At 36.7% G+C, this 19,054-nt stretch overlaps 1 protein-coding gene across 1 annotated transcript; it reads left to right on the forward strand.

Moving 5' to 3' along the window:
- The first annotated feature begins 119 nt into the window (after positions 1–119).
- On the forward strand, positions 120–18,081 carry ABHD18 (abhydrolase domain containing 18). Its single transcript, XM_056490045.1, has 14 exons — positions 120–376; positions 1,901–2,046; positions 2,820–2,928; positions 4,021–4,105; positions 4,600–4,700; positions 6,378–6,456; positions 6,548–6,632; positions 7,123–7,150; positions 8,983–9,121; positions 10,827–10,916; positions 11,176–11,277; positions 12,163–12,541; positions 14,546–14,708; positions 15,371–18,081. The coding sequence occupies exons 3-14, from the start codon at positions 2,837–2,839 to the stop codon at positions 15,420–15,422; spliced, it is 1,395 nt and encodes a 464-aa protein (XP_056346020.1). The 5' UTR covers positions 120–376; positions 1,901–2,046; positions 2,820–2,836; the 3' UTR covers positions 15,423–18,081.
- Positions 18,082–19,054: the final 973 nt, after the last annotated feature.

A 19,054-nucleotide genomic window follows, 5' to 3' on the forward strand; every position in this document is an offset into this window, starting at 1 on the left:
GGCCGGGGGGTGGCGGTGGCGGTGGCGGAGCGGCTCCCCCTCACGGCGCTGCCCGGCCCCGGGGCGGGCTCGGGGCGCGGAGGGGCCGCCGTGGCCATGTCCTGCCTCCCGCCGCCACTGAGGCAGCGCCGGCTCCCGCCCGGGCGGGCTGGGATCGGGGATGGCAGAGATTTGGGATCGGGGCTCCCACCTGCCCCCAGTCCAAGTCAGGCTGGCGGGGAGCTGCTGGCAACCCTGCTTTAGGCCCCGCTGTTTATCCTCCGGTTCCTGTGTGCCCATCCCGTTTGGTGGAGTTATTGTGGGGCTTGTGTCTGCCTTGCTGTGACTTATTTGGGATTTCTCTGATTTTCTATCAGAAAAGGACCTGGCGTTAATTGTAAGAGAGTTTTCTTTTTAAACAGAGAGGGAGGGTAGGGAAGTTGACAGCTCCGCCTTATAAAACAGAGCCTCCGTCGTTTTTTCGGGTTGGCTGCTGGCTTTTTTGCATCCATGTACAGAATAGAAACCACACTGTGGGCCTTGAGTGAAGTCCTCGTGTACTTTCCAGGGGTGGTTTTCTTGAAGCTGTTTGCTCGGATAAAAAGCAATAGCTGACCTTTTATGTGTTGGATTTTGGATGAATCTATGTGTCTGTTTCTATGTTTCTTCTTAGTGTGCCTTTGTATCTGCTGCAGTTTCCTTTTAGGGATCACATTATGTAAAGCTTTCTGTGTTGACAATCTATTCATTCAAGATTCATAGCACAGATCCTGTCTCTTGGGCCACACAGCTCCACAGCATCGTTGTCAGGTCACTGCTTCCAGCTGACCTGTCTCACAGTGGGATCGGGATGTGGCATGTGTGCTGTCAAATGGAGGAAACCGAGTTTCATTCTGAAACATGTTTCATCCATTTCAAATCCTCACTGCTGGAATCCACCTGTTAATGTGAAATGATAAAACTTCAGCCTCTTGCAGTTGGATTTGCCTTTCCTGGCAGTAAAAATGTTTGTAATTGTCTTGCCATGTAGTCACGGATGGGCAGTGACTGAAGCATGTCCTGCCCTTTGGTTACAGAGATACAATAGGGGACATGCTCCAAAATTTTTTATCTCAGTGATATTTCTGAGAAGTTCTAGGCAGCATACTTCACATATTAGGAATATTTTTTAAAATTTGTTTTAGTTTTTCCTGTCCTCTTTCCAGTAGTGCTTTTATCTTGATTCTGATTAATTGAAATATCCCAAGTTACTTCAGAGGCTCCATTCCATCAATGAAGCAGAAGAGATGATGAGAGAATGCTTTTGCCTTGATCAATATTACATTTAAATGTAATGTGCTTGCCTAGAAAGTTGTTTTGGCACTCTCTTGGTGCAGTAGAGAGCTTATCAGGCCAGACTTTGGATTCAAATCAAAATCTACATCTTCATGTCGTTAAAACAAAGCATCCCCACTATGGTTTCTGCTCATTTTATGTATTTATTTTTACCCTGAAGTGATTGAACCATTCTGGAGCCATTGTGGCTTTCTAGCATGCTTATTCTAAAATTCAAGTGCCTGTAATTTCTGTTTGGATAGTAATTTATTCTAGGTGTTAACAAGTTCTCCTTTTTTTCTGTATATTGATTCTTAAATATTGGCTTTCTAGAAGTGCAGAGGAATGTTTTTCTTAATCTGACCACAATTTTGACTTGTCATAGTCAAACAAGTTTATTTTTAAAAACGACCATATTGCAGTGTGGCAGGAAAAGTGCTTTTGATGAAAATAAAATTTCTAAGACCCCATTAATTAAATTACACTATTTTGGACTGTGACAAGATTATTGAGTACATTTAGAATGGAGGGATCTGGAAATATTAGAAAATGCCTGAAATGAACTTACTAACCAAGTGTTTGATTATTAAATCTGTTATTTTCTTAGGTGTATACAGATCCTGGACATTATTTGTAATTGAGTAACCTGTATCCTGCTGATCAAGAAACCAGATTTAAATTCTCCTTTTTAATAGTGTTCAGTTGTTTTTCTTCCTCATTGGAAGAGCTCAGCAGTGGCTCCCATTCACTTCAGTAAGTATTGCTTTGAAAATAGTACTCAGCTTGCCTAAAATCTCATTAGATTTAGCTCTATTTGAGCTGGTGTATTTGTTGAAAGAGAAAAGATCCTGGTCAGGATTTTGAGGGTGTGATTTTTTTTCCCAGAAAGGGATGGGAGGAAAGCCATAAGAAATAGCAAAATTGGAAAGGAACAGATAAAATAATGATTAGGATAAGTGTTTACCACAGCAATGAAGGCAAGATTACAAAAATAATTTCTCTGCTGCAGTGACTGGAATGACATTCTTTCCCTTCTCTCTCCCTCTCCTCTCTCTCCATTAAGAAGATGAAGAGATGGAGTCTTCTAGTGTTTTAAACCCAAACATTGTTTCAAGCTTCCATTCTGAAATGTGTTTATGACAGCCCACTTTTGCCATCTTAGGTCTGTTGAGAGGACACAGATCAGTGCTATTCTTTGTTTAATCTGTTTGAGTAAAATACACTTAGGACTGGTTGAAGATGCAGTTTTGATGTAGTCCTGATGTGCCTCTTCAGCTGGCTTGACACCAGTGGTGTAATGAATATCTGGTTTTAATTAGTATTTTAAATTCCTTGTATCAACTGCCTTTGTATTTTGTTCAAAATGAAAAGAATTGACCTGAATAGCAATAACTTTATTGGAGTACATTAGATGGCTTTTCCTTAATGTGGAAACCAAAATAAGAAACCATTTTGTATTGCAATCAATGAATTTGCCACTCCTGTAGACTTTAACTGCCTTGTTTTCACCTCTGCTTTTTCCCTAGATGACAGTGTGCTGCTCATGGGTGTAAGTAAATTAGATGTCTTGTACAGAAAGCTTCTCCTCACTAAACTTTTCATCAGAGGATGGGGAAAGCCAGAGGATCTGAAAAGGTGACTTGTTAAAAAGTAACAGCATAAACAATATGTTACATTAAAAGAAAAAAACACAGCCCTTGAAGTAGCAACAGTTTTTGCTATCCTGTATTTAAAATAGCAAACCCTTGAAGTAGCAACAGTATTTGCTATCCTGTATTTAAAATAGCAAAAGTGTTTAATTTGGTTCTGTTCAAGAAATCAATAAATGCAGTATTTTTGAAAAATTTATAGTCAAACAAAACATCTTTTCATTTTGCTTACCCTCCACACTCACATCTTGCATCTTTACCCTTACTTTCTCAGAAATACTTAATGCAGTTTCTATAGGAGAAAAGCAAATATTGTAAAGTAGAACTGGTTTTTTGTGTGGTGATAAACTGGATTTTCTTTCCATTCTTTGGGTTTTCTGTGGTGTTGGGAATGTGAATAGGTCGTTTCTCTGTACTTTTCACTCAACCTGTTCTAGCTTGTCAGGTAAAGTGAGTATTTATGAGCATTGGAATGAGCAAGTCATAGAGTATTTAAGGTTGAAAGAGCCAATTTGAAGACATCAAGTCAAAATCCCTGTTCAAAACAAAGCTGACTTCTTTGTTTCTTCAAGTCATTTGGCACTTAATTCACTTAAAAGGCACTTCATCCCTTGAGGATGAAGATAATTTATAGTTTCCCTGGGCTGTTTTTTCATGTGCTTAACTGTGAAAGCAATCTTTCACTTTGCTCCAGAAGGGATTTCTTACACTGCACCACATGATCCTTGCTTCTTCAGTGTTCATGTTCTTGTCCTCTCACTGTACACCTCTGAGAAGAGGTGAGTTTCATTTACTCTGTCTGGCTCTGCAGCCCATTTAAGTAGCAGAAGAAAGCAACCAGATTTTCCCCTTAGTTTTCTGTTCCCCAGCAAGATACCTGAGGCTTTTTGTTTAACTTGAAAGCATCCTATGGTAGCTACCTACCTGATGGTGGCCTGATTAATCTGTATATGCAAAGCTGGCTTCTTAACTTTTATTTGTTTGTGGCTTACTTTAGCTCCTGAAATGTTATATAAATGTGTCTCTTCTTTTTTTTAGATAAAAAGTTGAATCTTCTCTACTTGTTTCCTTTCAACAGAATATTTGAATTCAGAAAGATTATTGGAAACAGGGAAAAATGCCAGACGCTGGTTTCAAAAGATTACCCAGTGTTCATTGACAAGGTACTTAAAAGCAAGAGATGATGTGATTTAACTACATTTATTTCCCTAAGGGTATATAAAGGTGAAATAACTTGGTACTTAACTTTTATCGGCTGCTAGAAGAGAATGGAAGGAAATAGGGAATAAAGCAGTGCTTGTACAGATACTGGGTTTTTTATTTGTTTCCCAGTAGTACAATAGTTGGGCAGGGAGATGCTGAATGTTAAAACTCAGTGTTCAAAACTTAGTCTGTGCTATCAAGTGTATTTAAAATGGGACAGCATTGCACATTTCTTTGATTCCTTTAAAGGGTTATTTAATAAAAGCAAAGTTGAAGAAAATTGTTTTGACCCTGTTGATAACATGTATCCCTATTTTTAGGAGTAGGCCTCAGCTTTGGGGTTTTTTAAGCAAGCTTTTTTATCCTATAATAAATTCTACTTTAAGAGATTTGCTTTCAGAGCAAGTTAAAGACTGACATAATATTTATTGCTGTTGTCTCGTTCTTTCTGCAGGTTGAGGGGCAATCAGACTGTAAAATCCTTGAAGGGCACTTCATTTCCCCCTTGGCTCATTGTGTCCCAGGTATCCTGCCAGTCGAATCTCTTGTAGCAAGGTAAGAGAAACCAAGAGGTATTCCTGAAATTAGTGCTGCAGAGAAATAATGGTCTGTAAGTAGTTTTATTGTGCAACTAATTGATTGTAATGCAAACAATCTGTAAAGTTTTATTCATGTGATAATTCAATCTATGTATTAAAAAAAATCACTAACAAAGTAGTTTTTTGGTTTGTTGTGGGTTTTTTTGTTTTTGTTGGGTTTTTTGGTTTTTTGGGTTTTTTTTTGCGTAGAAATCATATTGCACAAAGATGTGGAATTCCCTGGGTTTTTTTAATTACTGGTTTGGTTTTTTTGCAAATGAGGGGGATGCTAGAAATTAAGAACAGTAGTTATTGTTGTATATGTAGCAAGAGAAGCTGTTTATATCAAAGCATATTATGTTATATTTGAAGGAGCCATTCCAGCTTTCCATTTGCATTGAATACAAAAATTTTGTATGTATATAAAGTAGCAAGCCTATTTTATTGTAGCCAGAGAATCTGGTTCCTTTCTTGCTTGGCAAACAAACCAGCAACAAAAAAAAAAGAAAAAAAAAAAGCATTCTTACAGAAAGCTGGAGGCTCCCTAACAGTGCTAGTTTCACATTGACACTTCTTTGCAGATTAGGAGTGGGTTTGCAAAGGGAGTATAATTTCTGTTTGCTTTTTTGTTTTGAGCTGAACTGTCATGGTGAATTTTTTTTCCCAGACTTTGTTTGTTTAATAACATAAACATAAGAGTTTGTCAGCTCAAGCTGATACTGACATTTTAAATTTTGTAAGTAATACTCATTGGTATTTTTATATGTGTGCTTAAGCATGTAACGTTAAAGTATGTAAGAAAAAGGTTGATAGTCAAGAAATCAGTTTTGTTCCACCTCTCTGCTGGTTAGAGGAAGAAACTGTCTGTTAACATTATCAAACTAATTAGTGCCATACTGGAAAATACAATATGCTCATTGTTTCTTCATCTATGTTCTCTTGTTCTTTGTGACCAAGTTACCATAATTGTTATTTTGGTCAGTATTGTGACAATTTCAAAAAGCTGTACAAATTTCCCTCATGATGGTATGAATGTATTTCCTGAATGGGAATGAATGTATTTTCCTCCTGTAGGTAACAGTGCTCCATCTTGTGGGGAAAATAGTGATGGCTCAGAAGGGATTTTTTATGCAGTAGTTTAGACTGTAAATAAGTAGCAGGAGAAGGCATTAATTTATTGATGTTGAGTGTGTAGAATAATTTCATGGTTTGTATGTTGGGGTTTTGGTTTTTTGTTTTTTTAAATTTATGGCTCATCTTAATCTTCAATTGCAGCTGTTGTGCCTTCAGGAGAAAAATAGCAATGATGCCTAGGAGAGCTGGACATGATTGTTTAGGCTGCTCTTTATCTGAAGTTGCATTTCTCCACTCTGCAAAGTTTAAATTGTGATGATGAGGTAGTAGTCTTTTTTAGGAACATGATCTTTCGTCTTGGCTCCTTTTCTTGTTTGGCCTTTCTTCTGTCCTACTTTCAGATTCCTTTGTTTGCTGAATGTGTTTATGGAAAATGATGTTGCTGAATTACTGGCAGTTTGCCTGCATGAGTTACAAATACTTCTGTTGTTTTGGTTTTGTTTTTTTTAATTCATTTTTCTTGATGCAGCTTGTTAATAGATATTCTTACTCTGCTAAAATAGGTGTTCATTTCTCACAGATTTCAGTTCATCATACCCAGAAGATGGAATGGCAAGCACAGACCTGTGTGCATTCATTTAGCAGGCACTGGAGACCATGTGAGTGTGTAAAATGTAAAATTGATTGTTACTGAGAAGTTCAACCATCATATTTTGTCTTACCTGTATTGTTTGTGCATCTTGTCTTTAGCACTTCTGGAGGAGACGCACATTAATGGCACGGCCAATGATTAAAGAAGCCTGTATGGCTTCCCTGTTGCTAGAAAATCCTTACTATATCCTTTTGTGGAAAACAGTAATTATTCCTGATGTGCTCTCTGGAAGGTGAAAGAGTTACCACACTCATAAAATACCAACTTTTTGATACCCAGTGGGTAGAAGCAGAGAAAGTATGACCATTATGTGAAACACAATTGTATGGTAGCCCAGGTAACGTCTGAGAAACTTGCCATTACCACTTCAGATTTGGCTGGGTTTTTTTAAAGACAGTTAATTTTTGTTCTGTTATCTTGTATAACAGTATCATTCTGTTTCATTAAATGGGATCTCTGGTTACACCTTTTTTTATGCCCATAAATCTGACAACGGTAAAATGTTGCAAACTGCATCACTGAAATAGATTAAATTTAATTTAGTGATAGTTGAACACTTGCAGTTTAAATTCCAAATTTCAATTAATTCATGCTATTTATGCATATTATTTATTTATTTTTAAAAACAGTTTTGATTAAGCCTTTTTTACTTTCTTTAACTGGAGTCTTTTACATGGCTGTAGAAAACCTAAGGATCAATTGTAAGTATTCCTGTTACATTTATGGATACCATATTTTTAAAATACTATTTTTTTTTTCTCTTTTGAGCCAAGAGCTAAACTTTGATTTTGATAGCTTATTAAGAAAAAAACATTTCAAAACCCACTTCTAACCTGCCAATGTGAAATTGTCTGCTCTTTGCTAAACTGCTCTGGGTGTTGTGTTAGGAGATCTCAGGGATCAGGAAAGTTTGCACAGGATGAACTTACAGTACAGAGTGAGATGCAAACATCTTGTGTGAGTGCAAGCCAGGGCCATTTTATTTTCCTGACTCACAACTTCATGTACAAGTGCTGCTGTTATATTTCAGTCAGCTCTGGATAATCTTTGCTCAGTTAGCATATTTCCATTATAATTGCTAGGATTTTGCTTTTCCAAGATCTTTTAAGGATTTACAGGCATATGAATATATCTAGTGTTGGTTGCTTGTTAGTCAGGACGCTGTGCAATATTCAGTATTTTACAGGATTTGTTTCTTCTGTCAGTTTCTTAAATTGGAATTTGGATGTCTAATTAGGCAGTCTTAGTTTTTCACTTTTTACATTTTCCAAACCATAGACATATTATGAGAATTCAACAGGATATGTGTCTGAGGCAAAGCTTTAAGTCTCCCAATATTTCTGAAAGTCCTAATATGAGTTGGTGTTTTAATCCTTTTTAATCCTAATTTGGATATTTAACATGACTAGGAGACACAAAGAAGGTGGTTTTGATAAGATTATAGGAAAGTGACAGGAGAAAGCCTGTGCTGGAATACATCCATTGGTAGGTTAATTTCCAGTTACAGGTGATCTGGTGCAGAAGAAAAAATTAAATAACTGTTCTCAGTTGTCCAGTGTGTCAGTATTGTTTCAAGGCTGGGAATGCTCAGTCTAATACCCCAGCAGGTGATTGTCACTCTCCAATACAGAGTTACAGAGCATCAGTGTAACAGGTGACAGTGTTCAATAAATAGAGCAGCTGCAGAGGGCTGAGTGATCTCAGGAAAGAATTGCATTAGGCTGTAAATGCTGCTCTGCAGCTATGTTCATTTCTGTGTGACTTCACAGTGAGCTTTGTCCTTGTGCTTCAGAGTGTTGCAAATGTGACAGTGGCATGCTGGCAGGAGAGGCCAGGAGCTTTTTGTAACCTGGCTGTGGTACTGAAAATACTCAGTCCCCCTTCCGAAGTTAGAGGTCTATTATTTTTACGTCCCTCTGATGGCTCAGCCAAATAGATTTCTACTTTTTTTGTGTGTTTTCTGTGTTTTAGTGCTTTGCAGTACACTGCCTGAATTTCTCAATACTGTGACAAACTTCCCACTTTACAGTTTCAGTCTTACACTGACATTGATGAGTGCTTCCAAAGCTGACATACTGATTGCTCTTCAAATGTTGTGTGCAATTTTTCAATGATGTAAAACAGGTAAATAAGAAAAGAACCCAAACTTGTTTCTGCAAATGAGGTAGTGTATGCCTAGGACTGTATCACTTTGGTTCTGTTTCTAAAATATCTGTTACAATTTCACAGGACAGAATATGGCTACTAATGAGATGCTAATGTTGGTGATTGTTTCCAAAAGATCAAGCTGTCAGTGATATTATATTAAAAGCATAGGCAGGTGTCTATTTCTAGTCCTCATTTGGATGATAAATTACAAGTGCCAGAAAATCTGGGCTTGCTTTCTCCTCCTGTTGAATCAACAGGGGTTCAGCTCCAAAATTCTCTGGGATTGTCATGAAGCTGTGTATAAAAGTATGTGTAGAATGATAAGAACTGTCAGAGTCTAATCTTAGAAAATAAACCCTCTATTTTCCTTTTCTGGGGAGAAAAGACGGTCATGTTTAAAAAATGTCTCGGACCTGTTTGTGATGGGAGGAGCTCTAATTCTAGAATCGGCAGCTCTTTTGCACTGGCTAGAGAGAGAAGGCTATGGACCACTAGGGATGACTGGAATATCCATGGGAGGACATGTAAGCTTTTATATCTCCTGTTCAGTAATTTTTGTTTTAACTTCTCATTTGATTATGTAGCATACGGACATAATTTGTTTTACAGTGTTGATCTCAGAAGTGCTTTAAAATAAACACTTAGAGTCATGAGAAACAAATTGTTGGCAATTCTCATGTTCTGTGGTGCTGAATTAGTATAATCCTTAATATGTACTGACAAATCATAGAGCCCTTTGTCAGCCATCTCCCAGCAGGCTTAATAAGAATATAAACTTCTCACATAATTGTTTTTTTTTCCAGGGTGGGGGCCAGAAATGTTTGCTGAAAGAAAGTCTGCACTGATCGATTGCTAATTCTCCTTCTTTTCCTCCTTTCTGCTTGCTTAAACCTTTGTGTTTTAATGCATTGTGTGAAATACCCCCTCTTTGTGGCATGTTGTAATTGAGGTGACTTTTGGTGTCAGTGATCATGGGTACTGATCAGAGATTTCTGTGGTGAGGTGGATAACATTTTCTGTGTGACAGTGTGAATACTCAAACTAAACCAGCAGTGTATCACTAAGGTGCTTGAAAGACTAATACACAGTTATAATGTTACTGCTCATGTCTCTGCAGATTATCACAGCTCTGTGAGACACAGGTGCAAAGCTTACTAAAACAACATACCTTTCTTTGTTTTTTAGGAGCTCAGTAAATAATGTTGGTAATGGTAGTGTTTCCCAAAAGGAAAATATTCCCCTAATTTTATAACTGTAAATGTCATAAATGTACAGAGCACCTTTGGTTTATATCAACATCACCCTGCTGAATTAAAAACCTCTGTGAAATAAGTGATATTTGATCTATAGAGTGTGTTTTACAATGGAAGGTTGCAAGCACTGATTCTGTTCTGCTAAAGGGGAGAGACTTCTACTGCTGGAGAGAATCAGAACATAGATGTGTGGTGCTCTGGTAACTTTTTATTAATAAAAATAATTAGAATAGAATTATAGTTTAGTTGCATAAATCCGCTTATTAGAACATCTAGAACAGACATGAGGTGTTTCATGTTACTAAAATAAAACTTGTCAAGAACATATATAGGGAACTTCTGTAAACCAAATTTACTTGTTCTGGCTTTCTCTAGGATAAACAGGATAGTCACAAAAATATTTTCTGAGAAGTGATGCAAAAGTAAGAATTGAAACTTAAAGGACAGAAAAAGAGTGTGCTTAACATATTGAATTATTTCTCCTTCAAATTTTGTTTCCTGCGTACAAATTTTGAAAGTATAGAATTTTAAATAGTCTTTTTCATAGATTGCCTTAGTTTTGCCTTGAAATAAACTTGCAAGAGCTTTGTGGAAAGCATTGTAGTAGTTTTTTATGGTTTTAAACAACTAATAGCTTGTAATAGTTTTTATAATTATAATGATAATTAATGGATTATAAATATAATTAATTGAATTGTAATTAATGGAATATGTAGTAAACATTCCATTGGAAATTCTTATAACCAAATCCCATTCAGCCTTGAATAAGTCCTTTCCAGAGCAATATTTATTTAAAAAAAAAAAAAAAAATCACTGGAGACTAGATAACAACTTCTAAAACTTCTAAATAGGTGAAAGTATATCCATCTGCCACAGTCCTTAACTCTTTGGCACCGTGTGTTTCATAAATACCATGTAAACAAAGAAATTGAAGATAAGAGAGTTCTTTTTGTGTGATAATTGTCTTTGATTCTAGATGGCTTCACTGGCAGTGACAAACTGGCCTAAACCATTGCCATTGATTCCATGTCTTTCCTGGTCAACAGCCTCTGCAGTCTTCACTACGGTAATTAACAAGTTACAAAACACATTTTTTGTTAATGTATGAGATTAAAATCAGAAATATAAGTTAAAATATCTGGGCTGGCCAAGAGGGAAGTGGGATTCCATGTGCTTTGATTGCAATAGTTCTAGGGGCTGTCTGGGAACAGAATGCCACTGAAAAAAATCAGGAGAGGAACAGGTCAATTTCCTGTGTGTATCATTATTTTAGAATGACCTCTGGGTTTTACTTGTGTTCTGAATGTTTTTGTTTATCATCTCAGGGTGTGCTGAGTAAGGCAGTGAACTGGAGAGAGTTGGAGAAACAGTATTTTACAGAAACTGTATATGAAGAAGAAATCATTCAAATGCTTGAATATTGTGGAGTAAGTATGGTTCATTTTACCTATCTGCTAATATTTATATGTGCAAATCTAGCAAATAATGCTACTTCCTTTTACTTCCACTAAAAGTAGACAATTGTTAGCTAGAACATACTGGCATACTGTTTCTTTATGTTTTGATAACTTTAGTCTTTGATGGAAGAACGTGAGAAACAAGACTAATATTTTGGTTGTGTAACATGTTAAAAGTGTAACCCTTGCTACAAGTTTTTCCTTTGATCACACTTAGTGTAATATACAGCATAAAGTGCATTCAATCAAAACTCTGATTAATGCCTTTTTTCCCCCCGTAAATTTCTTTCCTTTGTGATAGTTCTTTTTCTAATACCTCAAAGCAGGAGAAGAGGAACTGGGGTGCAGATAGTTGTTACTTGGGCACTTGCCATTTTTAAGTCAAGTACACTCCAGAAACACTGATGGAGAAGACAAAATGAAAGGAAGAAAGATTTTTCAAGATGTTCAGCTTGTGTCTCCCTAGTGTTTAGACACTGTCAATTTTTCAGTCCTAAACATAACATTAGACCTCATCACATACATTCATTTTTTTAATTATAATTAGGTCATTTAAGCTTAAATGACTGTAATTACATATTCAGAGTTTAATATAGAAGGAAAATCTGTTGTTTATATCACAAGCTTCTGTATCTATAAGTACCTCCTGCATTTTTTAAACTGACAGAAACATAGAATGAAATTATCAAGAGGTTATGATGATCAGGATTTAATTGAATGATCTGCAAGCTGAAAATGGAAGTGAATGGTGCTGGTAGTGTCTTTTTTAATTTATTTTTTTCTTATTATGAGTTCAGCTTAAAATTAACCAACTGGTTTAAGGGAGAAACCCTTAGTTGTTTTTTTTTTTTTTAGACGGATTCTTTCAAGATGGGACAAGACTTTGTGAAGAACTTCCCTGACAGTGTGGACAGTCTGGCGGACATGGACGTGACTTCCAGAATATTCAGCTTTGAGTCCTTGAACGACACTGTACCTAAGGAATCTGTTCACAGCTTTGCCACAAATAGAAGTGCTCTAAGTGCCTCTTCAGAAAGACTCTTAATGCAAGATGCTCCTAAAATGCAGTGCATAAATCAAACCTTTTCCACCAGTAGCAGTAGCAATAAAAACTTAACCAGCCCAGAAGGACACAGGATTAATACACGGAGAAGGAGTGAAACTTTACAGAGAGAATCTTTAATGTTCATGAAGGGAGTAATGGATGAGTGTACCCACGTAGCTAACTTCCCAGGTATGTATCTCTTTGTTTCAAGGAGCACTTTCAAAAGCTGAATAAAATACAATGGAGGGAAAGGTATTTTCTTCCTTCTCCTGTGTAAACCTGCTGGTACTGTTGCTGGAATATGGAAATATTGTGAGCATTATTCTGCAGCATCTATTTACTACTCCATTTCCTAATTGTTTTTCTGTTCCTTCTTGATGGCCAGCTAATGACAAAGTTAATTAAAAATTTGCCTCTCAGTGTCTTTGCTCATTTTTCTCCTCTGCCTTGCTGTGGCTTTTTTCAGATATGAGTTAGTACAAATTTGTATTATCTAAAGGAAGAAAACACCTGTGTAATGTGAGTAAAACATAGGTCTAATTAATCTTAATTAATCTGCTAATAAGTTTTTTCAAGCAGAAATGTCATACTGACTTCAAATAGAAAGTAGCCTGCATAGCTGAGCACCAGCTTTCAATGACATTGCCAGTAAAAGCATTATGGGGGTCTTACTGAGCTGGTGCAGTCTGGTTAATATTGTTTCCCAGGAGAGGCATAGCATATAGGGGGAGCTGTAGTCCAGCATTCCTTGGCGATCAGGACAAACCCTTTCCAGCAATGCAAACAAGTGATTGCTTCCTAGAGCCGCCTTAAAAGGTTCTGCTGGAGTGGGGGCTCAGAATTCCTTTTGTGGCAGTTCATGATTTGGCTGTGCATGAACCTGCTGAAGGCATCTCCTATAACATGCTTTGACTTCAGGCAGAGTCATCTTTTAGTGTTAAAGCTTTCTTGGTACTGAGCCCTCATGCCACCTCATTTCTTAATCCTGGCATTCGGTACTCCATTGGTACAAGTGTTTAGATTTGAATAAATATTAAAAAGAAATAAAAGGAATCTACATTAGTGTCGATTCTTTCACTGCTAGCCAGAGATGTTTTGTGACAAATACCAGTGAAGTGCTTTCCTTAAAGCTTTTAAAGTTATTTCAGTAGACAGAAAAAGCCCTCTTTAAGTTTTATTCTATGTATAGACTTTCTTGTTCATCTAGACTTATCAGACAGGTACCACTTAGCTAAGCACTGACCTTTTTTGGAACTTAAAAGGATCTGTGATTCTGATGCACTTGTCAAAGTGATGGAGTCCATTGTGTCAAATCTCCCAGGTCTCATCATCCTCTGGGAAACTTTGCTCCCCCTGCCAGGGTATCCTTGGAGTGAGGCACGAGAGGAGTTTCAGAAAATGTCTACTGCTCAGATTTCATGAAAAATTGAATGGAAGACTTGAATTTGTCTTAGCATTATGTATTTTCTAAATGTGCTGTAGTATGAAAGAAGGAAAGGTTTAAATTATTTGAGACACCCCACTGCCAGACATCTTGGCTGGTCACTCTTCAACATATCACATATTCTCTTTTTGAAGGGAGAAATGTTCTGTGTTCAACACAACTTTGGTGTTATTTTTCTCAACATCATATTGGTGTTATTCCTGCTAGTAATCTGTTTGGTGTAGTTCTGGTTATGAGTAATAAATATGTATAACAATATGTTGGGATTTTTGTGTTGCAAGTAAACCATGTAGGAAGCTGAAAAGAAAGTGAACATAGGCTGTACTTTCTGACCTCTTGTATGAAAAGTTTCCTTGAGGGAAAAAAAAAAAAAAAAGAAACTTCTACTCTGTTGAATTTTATAGTTCTTTTTGCCAATAAAAAGGGATCTCAAAGAACTGACAGGAATGCTATAGAGTTTTGTTGATAAGAGGAAAGAGAATTCTCCTGTGAACTTCATAAGTCTTTGAGGAATTTTTGCTCTAGGGGTGGAAAGGGTAAGAGTTAGTTTGTTTTTCCACTGATGGCCTCACTACTGTAACATCAAAAACCAGATAAATTCTGCTGGAAACTTTAGAACAATGTAGTTTTATTAAAGCCTCGAATAATTTAAATTTTTGTGAAAATAGCATTTTGACAACAGAAATCTCAGCTGTTATGTTTCTATTTGTTACCAGAGATGAATTCAGTTTTGCTTTGTTTTCCTTTAGTTCCAGTTGACCCAAGTTTAATCATAGTAGTGCAAGCCAAGGAGGATGCGTACATTCCTCGCACCGGCGTGCGCAGCCTCCAAGAGATCTGGCCAGGGTGTGAAATCAGGTATCTGGATGGAGGTCATGTCAGTGCCTACCTCTTCAAACAAGGACTCTTCAGGTAAGGTGAATAGAAAAGTTTAAAATTAAATTTTAGATTTAATCAAAATGAAAGCTTTACTGTAAATAAGTAGTACTTGCATGAATTTGTGCCTTAGTAATATTAGGCATTGATTTTGTAAAGACAGTTATGTAAATCAGCTTTATGGGTGCAGCTCTGTAGTTTTCAAAAAGTTAAATACTTGTACTATTAATTTTAAAATACAAGGAATTAAGAAGACTTTACACACCACTTAGGAAGTCTAAGCAACAAAAAAAAAAAAAAAAAAAAAGACACTTTATTGGATCAATATATGCTAACCAGTAGTTTATTGCTATTTAAAACTTCGGCCTTACATTTATGATAGTTGCTCAAAAATTTCAAGCTATGCATGTCTCTGATGTGTTTGAGTAGAAAACTCCTAATTCATCTACATTTCCTCTTGCATGAAAGCTGGAAAATAGTCCCACTCATTCCTGAAATATAAATATATTAGTAGATTGAAGTGAGAGAACCCAGAAATAAAGGAAGGAGAAAATACCACTGGGTGCCACGTTTTTATTGAACAGTTTTGAAATTGTGGTGATAGTTTTGTAGATATATTTATAAATATATGGAAATATGCCACTTATATCTGCCCTTTCCCAAATTATACAAATTCCCTTCTCTTTTTCTTGTTTCAGGCAAGCAATTTACGATGCATTTGACCGCTTCCTCCAGAAATACACCATGTGATCTTTCTAATGCATTCAGACTGATCTCATTTGTAATTCAGCTTACTGGAACTCATGTTTGGAAAACAAGCCTCTTGTAGTGTTGAGCAGATGGTCACTGACTGTTGTAGGTAGCAATTACCAGAAGTGGTAAAGTACCAGCATTGCTTTCATTTCAACCCAGTGCCATTCTGACACAGCTGCTTCAGTGTTACCTGTGACAAAACAACAGCAGCATTTGTCAGTGCATGAACGGTTCATGTACGTCATATCTAATTAGATTGTGTGTTCCTTCAATTCTGAATAAATTCTGAATCGTGTGTCAGTAGAAAACAGACCAATCAAGTATTGGAAGAATGTAAAATGTGCTGTGGGGCTAAGCTGCTCTCTTGTGTTTAGTGTAGTTTTGGTTTGTTCCAGATACCTCGGTTACCTCTTTCTTCCTCATAGCCTTTCTGTTCCTATTGTGTGGTCCCGTGGCTTTGCTCCGCCTCTTGTGTTTGTCACTGCTTTTCTCTTCAAATATGGATTGAAAATGAGCCTTAGCAGGAGGCTCAGCACCACATCTTGCGAAGAGAGACTTTGACAATTCAAGGAAAAGTGAGAGAGAGATGTTTTCGTTCAATACATCCGTGCAGTATTCCTGCCACTGAATTAAACTGTGCCATTACAGAAGGATCATGTAACAATTCATCAACCAGGTTCACAAAACTGGAATAAGTGAAGATCAAGTGTCTGGTAATTAATTGTTTACATTAATTGAGTTGGATAACATAAGCTTCCAGATTTCTTTTCTTTTTTTGGAGTGATAGATGAAATAGAAATATCAGCATTTTACTTTCTAAGCACTGGCTGATTCTAAGCAGTATAGTTGACAGCAGATTGTATGGTGCTATAAAGACCTGTTGGAAATACTTCAACAGATGTCCTTTCTAAAGTCCACTCAGTGCTGATATGCAAACTTGAACTATATAATTTAAAAGATACATGAGACTAAAGGTTATTGAAACAGTTAGGTTTGCTCCTTATTTTTCAACACTTGTCTTTTTTAATTGGATGAAAAATAAAGAAACTTGGATTTTGAACACATTTAAGAAAATCCAAAGTCTGTTGTCTCCTCTTTTGGGATCAAAAATGCCAACAAATTACAGTAGAATAAAAGATTGTCACGTACTAAGTGTGTGGGTATCTCTCCACATCTCTTTTTTTTGTGTGGTAATCTCCTATAACATTCTTCTAAAACCAATTTGCAGAAAAGTTGAAAACTGAAATACTTTGGTATTTTGTACAGTCACAACCAGGATTACTCTGAAACAAACAGAAAAATCCAGCCATTTCTCAGGATGTGTGACTTCTGCACCTTTCCAATCACACACTTTTGGTCTCTGTGGTTGCTGTAAATGTTTTTAGTAGGCAGAGTATGGAGCAAACAGCTCAATGTATATATTCTCTTAACTTTTAGACAAGTAAACAGGACTAGTAATTGTGAAGAGATCATGGTTCAGGTGTGTTCAGATAAAACTCAAGAGCAACAGTTTTGAATAACCCAAATGATGTACCATACAAATATACTGAAAATGCAGAAGAGGTTCTAATCTGTTGGAAGTTAAATTGCTTCTTTCAAGTGGTTTTTCATAATTTCTTTGGAGAGTATTGGTTTTATATGTGGGGAGCAAGTGTGAAGTGACTAGTACATTTAAACACCGAATATTTGGAGGGTTTGAAATTAAATATTAGTTAGTTTACAAATTTAAAATTGAAGTCTTGACTAGTGTACTAAAAGATTCGCGTGGTTTTCAAGCATATTCACCAACTAAGAGTGCTTTACCAGAGCACTGTCTGCTGTTCAGCTTTTGTAGCTCTCACATTTTAAATGTAATTGTGTGCTTTGTGTCCTGCTTCTGTTGCAGCTATGAGAAAGGGAGATAACTGGTGGCAAGGGAAAGGGCTTGAATAAATGCAAGAGAGAAAAGACAGATTTTGTAAAGGCCAGGAGTAAGCACAAAAAAAATCAACTATGCTACAAAGTATAACATGCCAAAGCAAATATTTTCAAAGCGCACAATACTGGGAATTACACAACTGATGGGAACTCTGCATCCTGAGGTTAGTGTCCCAATGGTATTACTAACAAGGTTTAACTTACCAAAAGGGCACAGAAGGAGGTTTAGGCTAATACCACTCCTGCTGTGAGAGTGTCTTTTGGGACAAATGCTGCTCCTGGTTGTGAGAGTGTCTTTTGGGAGAAGCAGTGAAAGACTGGTTTCTGACAAGAATGAGGAATCGCACTTTGCTCTGTAACTGAAGTCGTGTTGCCAAATGTGAAAGCCCAGTAAGCATTATTTAAGAAATTTCTCAGGTTAGAATAACAAAAAATGGAGCTCAGTGGTCTATTTCTGCCATTATCAGATATAGGGAGCTGGTGAAGGGAGGCATCTTGCTGTTTTTAACCCTTGGAAAATCAACTTTTAAAATCATATTTTAAGATTAAATCCTAAGAAAGTATAAATAATCCATTTTGATGTTAAATGAGAATGTGGTTTTAATCCAGGAGTTGCATGAGAGAAATATTGTAGTAAGGTTTCTTCCATGTTGCAGGTAAGCCATTCTGTATGTCTTAAATTTATTGTAAAACTGGCCTTGATTTTTTTTTTTTCTGTTTTAATTTTTTTCAATAAAAATCCTAGAAACATTTAGGTGTCAGGGGTTTTTTTTCCTCTCTTATTAACAGGTGTTCAAAATGCATCCCACTGTCATCCTGTAATCCTTTCTGTTTCTACTAGAGCTGTAGCACGAGGAGAGCAGATAATCTACAGGACACGATAAAAGTTTCACACAACAAACACTGGTGCTACTTTGATGTTTTTCTACATGCCTAGAAACCTAGTAAAGAAAATAAGCTTGTATCAGCTAATTAAGATACCATTGTGATTCCAGTTTTACACTTGCCAGGGCAGGACACATCTAACAGTTGTCAGGTGGAGTGTTTTCTAATTTTTTCCCCACGGCCAATAAAACCCCCCAAACAATTCATAAGGAACCACTCGGAATTTTTTAGGATTTTTACTTTTTTCCTTTTTAGCAAGCATAGATTTGTGTTTTATTACTCTTGAAAGTCTGCAGAAAGGAAACATTACATGAAGAAATGGAGTCTTGCTGCTTTTACTTACTTCTTGCTGGAATGTCAAATGCCTGTAGTGGATATACTCTCTAAACAGTAGAAAAGTGAGAATCCTTGGATCCTCAAAATACTATTTCTGCTCAATAGCTGCTAACACTTTGAGGCAGGTATTTTTTTTAAATTTATCTTAATTGTTTCTGTCGTGTTTTGGGTTTCATTTTTTTAATGTTGATCTCAATTGCTCTTGGTTGGGCAGGGAAATTTCTTTATCTCAGACTGCCAGGTTCTCTGCCAGCTTGGCAGTAATGATAAGTTACAGGGCATGGAAAGGAGCTTTAGGGTGGTCTGTAACCATGCAACTCCTGAATTTTTACCCTATGTGAGTAAAACTCTGCTATTCCATGCAATCCTGGAATTTGAAGTGTTCCTTGGTAGGCTTGGATGCTTCCACACAGGATTAAACATGAGCATTAGAACATAAATAAGAATTGTTATTCTCTTGGTTTCATTTGGTGTTAATCAGCCCTTTTCCA

The sequence above is a fragment of the Oenanthe melanoleuca genome, chromosome 4 (genome assembly GCF_029582105.1).
Source record: "Oenanthe melanoleuca isolate GR-GAL-2019-014 chromosome 4, OMel1.0, whole genome shotgun sequence".
In the NCBI taxonomy this organism is placed as follows: domain Eukaryota; kingdom Metazoa; phylum Chordata; class Aves; order Passeriformes; family Muscicapidae; genus Oenanthe; species Oenanthe melanoleuca.